The sequence below is a fragment of the Diceros bicornis genome, chromosome 6, assembly GCF_020826845.1.
Source record: "Diceros bicornis minor isolate mBicDic1 chromosome 6, mDicBic1.mat.cur, whole genome shotgun sequence".
Taxonomy (NCBI): domain Eukaryota; kingdom Metazoa; phylum Chordata; class Mammalia; order Perissodactyla; family Rhinocerotidae; genus Diceros; species Diceros bicornis.
In genome coordinates, this window is record NC_080745.1 from 62,243,056 (window position 1) to 62,255,076 (window position 12,021).

The window sequence follows — 12,021 nt, forward strand, 5'->3', positions numbered from 1 at the left end:
AAAACATACATCTGACAAGGGGTTGATCTCCATAATATATAAAGAACTCACACAACTGAACAACAAAAAAAAAACAAACAACCCGATCAAAAAATGGGCAGAGGAAATGAACAGACACTTTTCCAAAGAAGATATACAGATGGCCAATAGGCACATGAAAAGATGTTCAACATCACTAATCATCAGGGAAATGCAAATCAAAACAACACTAAGATATCACCTCACGCCCATTAGAATGGCTATAATCACCAAGACAAAAAGCAACAAATGTTGGAGAGGATGTGGAGAAACAGGAACCCTCATACACAGCTGGTGGGAATGCAAACTGGTGCAGCCTCTATGGAAAACGGTATGGAGATTCCTCAAAGAATTAAAAATAGAGATGCCCTATGATCTAGCCATCCCACTACTGGCAATCTATTCAACGAACCTGAAATCAACAATCCAAAGAGGCTTATGCACCCCTATGTTCATTGCAGCATTATTCACCATAGCCAAGAAGTGGAATCAACCTAAGTGTTCCTCGACTGACAATTGGATCAAGAAGATGTGGTATATATATACAATGGAATACTATTCAGCCATAAAAAAAGACAAAATCGTCCTATTTGCAACAACACGGATGGGCCTGGAGGGTATTATGTTAAGTGAAGTAAGCCAGAAGAAGAAAGACAAACACTGTATGATCTCACTCATATGTGGAATATAAACCAACACATGGACAGAGAAAACTGGACTGTGGTTACCAGGGGCAGTGGGGGTGGGGGTGGGCACAAGGGGTGAAAGGAGTCATATATATATGGTGATGGACAAACAAAAATGTACAACCCAAAATTTCAAAATGTTAAAAACTATTAAAACATCAATTAAAAAAAAGAGATAGAAAGCACAATAAAATAAAATCGTAAAAGTATAAAACTTATCAACATATTAACACAGCAGAATACTTTATTTACTGGAGCTGCCTTATTGCCAAACAGCAATAAAAGCCCTTCAATTTAATAAGAAAAAAAAATGCAAACCCTTCAACCATAATGCCTCCCTCTACTCTGCCCTTTCCTAACTCAATCTTCCTGGTCTATGATGCACAAAATACTCATCTATCTGGTTGCTCTTCACTGAGTAAAGGACAGTTTGTAAATATCCCAACGTTTCACATAGTGGATAGTAAACTTGGGTAACTCTAACAGTAATATGTTCTGGGGCTCAACAGAAGCTTAAACACGTTGGTCAGTAGGGGAGACTGAGTTTAGGAGACATGCTCGAGGCAGGGGGTTGAAGTGGTCCATGGCCTCAAATAAATGTAAGTCTTGAATATGCTAAAATAGTAACAGCCCTACAATTATTTATTACTTTACAATAGGCAAAGCACTTTCTTCTACATTTGCTAGAAAGTATAGGAGGAGGAGAATCAATGATAAGGAGAAACGGAAAGAGTCCAGGCTTCAGAGTGAACAGGACAGACCTGGGTTGGATTCACCAGTGGATCTTCCCCCAACAAATTGGGTGATTTAACCTCTCTCAGTCTTCCGGCTGCTCTAAAATGAGAATACTACCTCCTTTTAGGGTTGTGGTGATTGAAAATGATGGCTGTGAAGTACCCAGCATATAGACATTCAGTACACAGTAGATGTCACTATAGACAATAGTGGGGTTGCTTTTGAAATTCCGGTGGGTGGAGAGACACAAAGGTGGTGGTGAAAATGATAAGGTTACCTGGGCATACCTGAATCAGGTAAGAGTAGAGTAGTGCAGGCCTGAGGAGGGGAGAGAGACAAGGCAGAAACAGAGAGAAGGAAAATGCGTCAAAGATGGGCCAATAATGGAAAACTAGATGGGCAGGAGGGCAACACAGCAGAGCCAAGAAACTAGCTGGTGGGCATAGGGGGAGGGCAGAAAGGAACTGTGGAAAGAGCCCATCAAAATAGACCAAGATGAACAAAGGACCAAGGCGGGGGGCGAGGGGAGACTCTGATGCCGGAAGACGCTATGGCTGCGGCAGGACGCACATATGTCATAGCTAAGAAAGGGAGGACCACCGATGAACAAGTCTCCTGGCACCATCTTAGCCATGTGGAGGGAGAGAGTCTGGTGGAATGGATTTGGGCCTAAAGCAAAGGGAATACAATTTCTCCAGAGACTAGAAAGGTAGATGTTTGGCCCAGGAAAGTGGGTGAAAGATATATGTTTACACCTGAGCCTTCTCCAGAAAGAGCAGTGGGATGTTTGCCATTTCCAACCCCACTCCAGCTTGGGTGGATGGCGTGGAAGCGTACAGAGGCCCTGCTCTCAGTGGGAGCCTGGGTGTCCTCCGCATCGCCTCCACACTGCACTGAAGTAGCGTCTGCTCCAAGCCCACAGGCTCGTGCTTGCTCTGGGCTATAGTGGCCAAGGCCAAGCCTCCCAGGAAAATCTGAGACAGCGTGGGGGTAGGAGAAAAAGCTGAGCCAGGGCTCAGCTTTGCATAGCAGCTTTGGCTTCTTTGCCTTTTCCAGGGTGTATGAGTGAAAGAAGGAACCATTCTGTGCTTAGATAACGAGATGACTCAGGTAGGATCCCAAAAATTGCTTCAGAGAGAATTAAAGAAAGAGAAGGCAGGGCACATCCCTAAGCTTTTGAAGAAGTACCTTGAAAGAAGCCAGTCCCTCTCATCAAACAACCTGTGGTGGTCCATCAGCACTGGGACAGTGGAGTGTGGGGATCAAGGTGGGAATCCTCATATTCTTTATGTGGGGAGTGTGTGATCAAAATGGCCCTGCCAGCCCTCAAATGCTCCTGCCTTCTCCCAAGGTAACCAGAGATGTGAGGTGCTCTGCCTGCTGCCCAGCCAGCGGGCTGTGAGTGAGACTGCCATCTGGCACCAGGAGAGGGATGCAGTGGCCAACTGGCACCCTGGTCAGTGCCATGCGCCAGCTGGGCCCTGGGCAGAGCCTCCTGCCAACTGGCACCAAGGCAAGAGCTCCTTTGACTTGGTCCAACTCTTCCGAGTGGCCTTTGTAGTCGCTCTTCTGGTTTCTTTCACTGGAGAAGTCCTGACACATGCACAAATCCTGTGTGTTCTCAGGACATCCCACTGATGGCCTCTTGGAAAAAGGCTGGACAAAGAAGCTGGCTGTGCCCAGTCTCTTGACCTATGCTGACCCATATGATAGCCACTAGCCCCACGTGACTATTGAGCATTTGAAATGTAGCTAATCTAAATTGAGCTGTGCTGTGAGTGTAAAACACACTGGATTTCCAAGACTTAATATGCAAAAAACTTCCGTAAAATATCTCATTTATGATGTGTCTATTGATTACATATTAAAGTGATAATATTTTTTGATATATTGGGTTAAATAAAATATATTATTAAAATGAATTTCACCTGTTTTTTTTTTTTTGGCAGCTTTGCTCCTGACTCTGATTTCCACCTCATTCATCTTCATAGGAACCCCAAAATGTAGGCAAAGCAGGTAGTAGGACGCCCAATCCACAAATGAGGAATTTGAGCCTGATTCATTCATTCATCCATTAATTCCTTGCTGATTAAGTATTTGCTGAACCTACTGTGGACCAGGCACTGGGGATACAGTGGAGAACAAAGCAGGCATGACCCAGTCTCAGGCAGGAAACTGGCCCGCCCGAGAGTGGATCACGAGTGAGAGATGCAGGCAGCACTAGAACTTCAGACGCTAAATCCAGGGCCTGGTTCCCTGCACTCCCATGGTATCAAGAAGGCAGAAAGGTGACAAGTGTCAGAATCAAATCACAAACAATAATGAAAAATTCAAATCCTTCGCTTGACTTGCCCGCGGCTTTTTCTGTACTGGAAAGAGAGTGGACTGTGGAATCCTACAAGTCCACGATCTAGTTCTGGCTCTGCCAGCTTAGAACTTCAGTCTCCTCAATTTGAAAATGGGGTAACAAGAACGCCTACCAAGGGGTTGTTCTGAAGACAAAGTGAGATAACTTATGTCATTTCTGGCACACTCAATAGATGTCTTTTCTTTTCCCTTTAATAGGTCTCAATGAGGTTTTCACCAGTCCTAGTTCCTTTTAAGATTCAAGGTCAAGGTCAACGTTGTATATTCCTTCTTTTCTAAATGTGGTTCTCCGCAGTCCTTGTTGACATAAAAAAGCGTCAAGCTGGGCTGGTGCACTAAGTTAGTGTAGATGGGCCTCAATTAACACCTTCACAGGCATCTAAAAAGAAGTTTGCAAATTGAGATGTCCTTGAAGTATGGAGGCTGGCTAACCCAACTCCACCCCCACGCTGAGTGAGCCCCTCCTCCAGGATCTACACTGCCACAGCGATGTCATCGCCCATTTACTTGCAGGTCTCTGTCACTACCTTGAGCTCTTGAGGACAGGGACTGTGCTTTCTTCTGTGTCCCCAGCCCCTAGCACAGCCCCTGACGCATAGTTTGATGACTGATGAATGGCTGTTAAATGTGGAGGAGGGAGAAGATGGCATCTTCTAACCAGTAAATGGAGCTGGTTATCATGGTTACTTAGAGCTGGCCAAGGCTCTCGATTTTGTCCCTTACAAACCAGTTTAGCATCATAGAGAGAAACATCCCTTTCCGCTGTGCTGACTGGCATTACCAGTAAAGTTGCCACAAAAAATGCAGGAGGCTCAATGACATTTGAATTTCAGATGAACAACCAATCATTTCTTAGCACAGTATGCAATATTTGGGACATACTTATACTAAAACATCATTCTCTATCTGAAATTCAAATTTAACTGGCATCCTGTTTGGGTGTTGTTGTTTTTTTTTGTTTTTTTTTTTTTTGCTAAATCTGGCAACCCTAATCTCCAGCTTAACTGGTCCTCTCAAAAATGTGCATCACGGATCATCAGCAGAACCGCAAACGAGGTGTGGGTGGGCCAGTGCCAACTGGTCACCAGTTTTCTCACTGGAAAGGAACCCAACACCTAATTTATAGACCTCGGGGTGGAAGTCAGGGGAGGAGAAGGACAGGAGAATTAGAATAAAACTTCATAACCATTCATGACATGGAGAGCAAAATAAAGCCTCCCAAAGCTGTCCACATCCTAGTCCCTGGAACCTGTGAATCTGTTACTTTATGTGACAAAAAGGATTTTGCAGATGTGATTAAATTAAGGTTCTTAAAATGGGAGATTGTACTAGATGGTCTGGGTGGGCCCAATGAAATCACAAGGGTCCTCATAGTTGAAAGAGGCAGGAGGAGAGTCAGGGTCAGAAAAGGAGCCGTGGCAATGGAAGCAGCATGAGGAAGCCCAGCGGGCTATTGCTGCTTGAAGATGGGAGGGCACCACGAGCCACGGAACATAGGGGTCTCCTCTAGGATCTGGAAAAGGCAAGGAACTCTGACCTCCACCACTGTAAGATAATACGTTTGTGCTGTTTTAAGCCACCAAGTTTGTGATAATTTGCTACATCAGCCATAGGAAACCAACACATGGCAACAGCAAGAAGAAATTGTCACGTCATTTTTTCCAGAGAGTAAAATAACCACCTCAAAGACTCCTTCATTAGCAAAGACAATTAATGGGACTAAACATTATACCATATGTATTCGCTTATGTTTTCTCATTTTCTCCTGATAACAACTCTCCTATAACCTGCTAGTACCTTTTCTCCCGGTGGAGGGATTGGGGCTCAGAGATGTTGTTGAACTTGCTCAAGGCCACTCAGCCAGTGTTGCTGCTACTAAGTCAGACAGGGGCCTCCCCAGGCTGGGAGACAGTCGGTACGTGCAGCCTGAAGCAGGGTGGGGCAGGGGCTGTGAACTCCCAGGCATCTCAGCTAAGACTGTCATGTTCTTCTTCCCACTACAACCACTAGCTGATTGCATGTGACATACACTTGCTGTGGCCTGGCTTTTTTGCTTGGGAAAGAATTAAGTTTTGCCTCCAATTATTCAGTGTTATGATTCTTGCTCTGTTTCTGCTTGGGTTTTGCTCTCCCTAGAGGCCTGAAGACAGAAAAAGGTAACAATCCCACACACTTGTGTGGTACTTTCAGCTTATACAGTGTCTCCACTGCCATCATTTCGCTGGGGCTTCACACCTGGTTAGGGGCAGATTTCCTTCCCCTGGTTTACAGAAGGGAAAACCAAGGCTTTAAGAAGGACAAAGGGCTGCCTGCTCAGTGTCACATGGCTGGAAGTGGGTTCTTCTGACACCCATCCACTTACGTAGAACCTGGGAGAAGGAGCTAAAGAGGAGGCAGATGGGGAGATTGGGAGTAAGGGAGGGACCAGGATTTCTGGGTTGGCACAGCCAGGGAGAGGAGGGAAGAAGGGAAAGCAGCCTCCTCCTGGTGTGAGTGGAGCCACTAATCAAGGGACCTCAGTCACAGATTGGATGTCTCCATCCAGTGGCTGCTGGCACGCTACTGGGCGCCCAATCACAATGCACTGTGGAATATCCATGCTTCTCTCTTAGAGCATGGTCATGTGAGGGGCTTCCAGGGCCCTGAGAGCACAGAAGGAAGACCTGCCCATTCGAAGTAGTCCTGGGAAGCCTGCTCTGCTGGAGCCAGGAGTGCTGGTCTTCCCACGCCATTCTGGGTCTGGTTCCATCAAGACCCTGTGGAGCAGTAGGTCCCTAAGGCAGCATGGAGGTCTGCTCACCAAGTACCACCCCTCACTCGCCTCCCCACCCCCCACTCGCCTCCCCACCCCCACCCACCTGAGGGTGGGCTTGTAGGCTGGGGGCTGATGCTTCAGGAGCTGAAGACCTGAGTTGCCTCTTTGGCCCACATCAGGGAATGCAAACCAATGTTGTAGAAAGAGTTTGCGCTAAGGAGTCAGACTGCGTTTAGATTCTTGATCTGCCACTTAACTCTCTGGGTGACGCTGAGCAGCACTTCTCAGTCCTGATCAAATGGGATCCAAACCCAACTCAAAGGGATATTTTGGGAATTAAACATCATCGTGTAAATCAAGTAACTTGCACATTTCCTGGCACATAGTAGGTGCTCAGTTAATGATAGCAATTACACAAATATTTATTGTTATCAATGCTCCGTTTCACTAAGGTTCACTGAGTTGACCTTGCAAACTTATTAAATCTTATTAAATATCCAAGTACAGCAGCAGAACTTTCTGCCACATAGAAGCCAAGGCTGAGCCTGTTCCTGAGTCAGTCGTGAACTCTGTTGGGAGCCCTACGCATAGCTTTAAAATGGGTCGCTGATTCTTAAACCAGGAGGGCAATGCCTCTTTCTGTGACTAAAAATGGAAACAAACTGCTAATTCATACCCTTGAAAAAATTGGCCGCAAAGCCCGCTTTATTGATAGAGGCATCGGACACAAACTTCATCCACATTCTATTGGAGCTTGATTTCACATTCTCTGGCTTCTCATAGCCACAGAAGTGGCCAATCAGGATGCTCTCTTCCGTGGGGCCGTCGCGGATTTCCAGGTAGTCGTATGAACAGCTGTCGTGCCTTTCAATCTAAATGGAGAAACAGAGGCAATGTGGAAGATGATGGCCTGGCCTGAAGGTTTTTGATTTAGGAGAAGAACCTAAATATTACTCTCAAAAATCTAACCAAGAGGCAAAAGGACCCACGTGTGTCCTGGGCTTCTCCAAGCTGTCCCCTATTTGTAGAAGTCAAGACTGTATCAAGCTGCAAAGAGACTAAGAGATGATAAATAGGGCAGAACAATTCTATAAACCTCTTTGGATCCCGTCCTAGACCTTCCCTTCAGCTATTCCCTCACCCTCTCTAGCAGCCTTCAGAAAGGAGACAGACGCGATTTCAAAGCCTGCAAAGGTTTTGATATCAGATATCTGGGTACCACATGCCATGGGCTTGAAATGGCCTCTTAGGTTCCTGTTTTCAACCAAAAAATGGAAACCCATCTTTACAGAGCAGAGAGTGTCTAACAGAAGTTGACATTTCCTTCGTCCACGGGAAGACAATCTGAGCAGTACTCACCTCAAAAGCTTGGAAGGTAAGCCCCACGTGAAACCCCTCCGAAACCGTAATCCTCCAGACACATTCCTTGGAAGGTCTGTAGTCATCTGGGTAGTTGGGAGATTGAATCTGACCGGCGTCTTTGTTAATGTCTCCCCCACAGGTAGCTTTAGAAAGAGAGGCAGGAGGAAGGGGGTCCCGGGTTAGACCTCACTAAGGAAGTTGGGTGGCCACTTATCACCACTAGGTGGCTCCACTTGCCAACATTTTCATTTCCATCCAGCCAAGACCGTGCCTCCAGAAAGGCACAATTTCGTTTGTTTGCAACTCTGAATTTTTTGCATATAAAGAAAATAACCATGTAGAGCAGTGGCTCTCTACCTTTGCTATGCATTAAAATCACCTGGGAGATTTCTTGAGCTGTGGAAGCCAGGGCCACATCCCCAGAGGTTCTCATTCAAGTGGGTGGGGCGGAGCTTCGACCAGTCTTGATGTTTAAGAGTTCCCCAGGTGATGCTAATGAAGAGGGTAGAGGAAGGCTGGTACAGAGGGACTTGTGAGTGTGCACATGCACACATGCACACACCTGTTATTTCTTTTATAAGAACAAAACTTTGGCCTCTCCAAAATTACAATTTAAGGCCAAAAGGGGCCCTAACCTAGTGGTTTGCTTGGGGTGGGGGGGACAGGGGTAGCTAGCCAGAGAAACCCAATATATGGAACAAATAGAAGCAGAAGTGTCCTGGTGGCAGCTGCCTAGAGCCCAGACCTATTGGCTCCCTCCACTCAACCACCATGGTGGCCTCAGAGGCCCTTCCAAGAAATGTAGTTGGAAATTCCCTGACATTGTCCAAAGTCCTCTTTTCACAAATGAAACAAACAGAGGCCCAGAGAGGTTAGAGTCTTTGCTCAGGCTCACACAGCTATTCAGAGGCTGCTTTCATTTCCACAGGGTTCTATACTCCCTGAAACCACCCCTGTGGGGGGGGAAGCTGGCTCTCCAGCTGGACTGGAAGGAGGGTTCAGCAGGGCGGTGACAGGTAGGTGATGCCTGTCCTGAAGTGAGCGCAGCTGGCCTCTCTGCTTCCAGAATGTGGGGGAAGGGGACAGCCTAGCCCCAGCGGTGGGTGCCCCCACCCTCATGGTTCCGGCAGCTGCCACGCACGCCTGGGTGGAGAGGGACAGCGGGCTGCGTGTGAAAGAGAGCTTCCAGGAGCATCTCCGAGCACATCAGGAGCTCCCAGGTGGCCTCGCTCATCACGAACTAACCTTCATACACCGCGAAGAAACCCTTGCCCAGGATGTTGCTGCTGCTTCGGAACTCCACCCAGAGCCGGCTGTCTGTGGAGATGAGGGGCTCCGGGACTTGATCACCACAAAACCTACCTGGGAAGTGGAAAAGAATGGTCAGGCTGCCGGTGGACAGCCCGAAGGGGCTCACTGCAGACAGAGAGAGCGCAGTGTTTCTTCAAATGTGGTTCAAGGTGAATAATAACCCTCCCTGTGGCAACTCATCCTGTAGCACATCAGGATTAAAAGATGGAATGGAAACAGTGACAGCCAGGGTGCCTCCTTCAGACTGCCTGCAGGAGAATTCTAGACGCCAATCAATCAAAGTCCCCAGAGGACAGCCCAGGCACCTTCTCCCCTGCCAAAGGGGTCCTGTTGAGGTGCTGCAGGTGTGGGGGGATGACGGTCTGAGATAGGGATGAATGTTCCCTCCCCTAGTATTTCCTATTACCCATAAGCCCTTCTCTTCTGGGGGCATGACTTTGGGAAGATATTCTGCCTTCCTTCCCTCAAAGAAGGGTGCCAGAAAATACACAACAGAGAAATCAAATCTTTTTGACTTTTGAATTTCACAAGCCTAGTCACAATACCAAAGATTTGGAAGAATACACAATGAATAAGAGCTCGTTTTCCCATCCTCATAGTCTTAGAAAGATTGCTAGGATGGGTGAGTAAGGGGACTACGGAGAAAGAGGATTGGAGAGGGCACCACAGACCCTCTAAAAGGACCATGTACCCTGTCCCACCCTGAGCTCTGACCTTGGGTGAAAAAGGATGATAGAGACACCAAGTGGGTTTAAGGATCTCGGAGAAGCAGAGAATTGTGCTCCAGCTCCTCGGCAGAGCCTGGAGGGGCAACAAGACACTAGATTCCCATGTCTCACCTGGGGTCAGAACAGAAATGTCTACATGGTTTGTTAAGACATCAGGCCAGGAGACAGGCCTGCAGAGTTCTTCAGGCAAAGCATGGCATGATGGCAGCCACATGATTCCAGGCTCCTGGGAGGGGTATGGAAGTGACTTTCCCATAGCCCAGAGGATTTGGGGAGCCACAAACGCCTCCCATAGAATATCTTCTAGAGAGATGTGGACTTGGCACCAATCTGAACTGGCCTAGGGCTGAGACATGGAGGAGGCACAGCAGCCACTTAGATAGACAGAGGACTGGAGACAGACCTCCCAGCAACGCCAGCTGATGGCAATATGCATGCCTCCTCCGCCACCTGCCCTGGCACAAAGTATGCCCCCCACTGGCACCTCTACCCTGGGGGAAGAAAACATAAATGGACTGAAATGAAGTTCCCAATACCTGATGGAAAGGGGCTTATAATTGTTATTGAACTTTTGTTATTGGAAAATACAAATAAATTTCTTAGACACTTGGGTACAGGTCTGAAATTTGGACCCTCTACAGAGGAAAAGGGGGAAGGCCATGCCTTCCCAGTGCACAGTAATCCTTAGCCATATAATTTCTAATGCCACGTAAGGATGGCCATGAGGGCAAGGACAGGGATGGGACGGGGTGGGAGATGGGCTGAGCCATATTGATCAGTTCTCAACACAGACCAGTCAAGGTCTGTTTGGACTGAAAGTTATGGTTCTCCCAAGCACCAACCATGTGGGTCACTCAAAAATCCATTTAATATTGGGAGAAATGGGAAGTGACTGTTAATTGGTATCGGTTTTCTTTTTGGGAGTGATGATGTTCTAAAATTGATTATGGTGATGGTTGTACAACTCTGTGAGCATACTAAAAACCATTGACTTGCACACTTTAAATGATGAATTTCAGGGTATATGAATTACATCTCAAAAAAGTTTTTCTTTGAGTCCATCTAACAGATATTTAGTGAGCGCTCTCTTATTGCTGGCACTGTGTTAGGCACTCGACCAACCCCTTGAAGCTGTAACTTTGCTTTGCCTTTCTGAGAAATGGGGGATTGAGGTTGGGGGAGGAGTAAATGCCACTATGGACATTTCCTAATGGCCCACTGCAGCATACATTCTTTGGGGAGACGTAGGGGTAGAGGCTGCCAATCGCCTTCTGCTTCCTTCCGATTCTGGCCACCTGCAGCCTTTTGGATTTGGTGAGCTTAATATTAAGTGAGATGAGCTCAAACTGCTGCCAAGAATTCAGCAAGTAAAAATCCATCAGAAGCCTATAAATTTTCAGTAATGGTTCCTCTGGCATGGCCAATTAGTGTCAATTAGTTTTTTGAAAACAACACGTAAGCATGGGAAGTATTGCTTCCCCCGAGGAGACAGAGCCGCCGAGCAGCAGTTAAACATTGCCGGTTCACAAAAGGAAATCCTTCTCAGCCTAGCCAAGGTTTCAAGTCCAAATGTCTCCTTTTAAAACTCCAGCTGTCACAGCCGCTGGGGACTGTTTCTAAAAGAGAGAGAGACTTCCACAGCCTTGCTGCCTAAAAACCCAATGGGACGAGATGAGCCACCCACCCCAGGGCCACAGGACAACCCTTCTCTGCTCAGTTCTCCGGAGGAGGTAGTAATTACAGGCTAAGGTGTATTTTACAGCCTTGGCAGAGCTAGACTTGGTAGAATAAATTACAAATTATTTCTAAGTAACGTCTCTCCCCAAATCACCTTGTAATTCTTAACTGGAACCCTCTACATTGTCCTTTGACTGATGTCAACATTCTCATCTTCACTGTAATGGTTCTAATAAAAGCCCCTTTTTTATCACACATGTCTATGCCAGACACCGTCCTAAGCACTTTACATGAATTATCTAATTGCATCCCCTCTTACCCCCTGAAACAGGTACTAGTATTAATCTCAATTATGAGAAAACTGAAGATTGGAGAATTTGGG

The 12,021-nt window shown here is 46.7% G+C and overlaps 1 protein-coding gene across 1 annotated transcript in view; it reads right to left on the reverse strand.

Annotated features, from left to right (window-relative positions):
- TLL2 (tolloid like 2) overlaps nucleotides 1-12,021 on the reverse strand; it is a 148,421-nt gene that overhangs the window by 21,303 nt on the left and 115,097 nt on the right. Inside the window, exons 11-13 of the mRNA XM_058543632.1 lie at nucleotides 9,169-9,285; nucleotides 7,921-8,066; nucleotides 7,238-7,433 (exon numbers count right to left, since the gene is read on the reverse strand). Coding sequence (XP_058399615.1) covers nucleotides 7,238-7,433; nucleotides 7,921-8,066; nucleotides 9,169-9,285 — 459 coding nt within the window. The remainder of the gene's footprint in view (nucleotides 1-7,237; nucleotides 7,434-7,920; nucleotides 8,067-9,168; nucleotides 9,286-12,021) is intronic.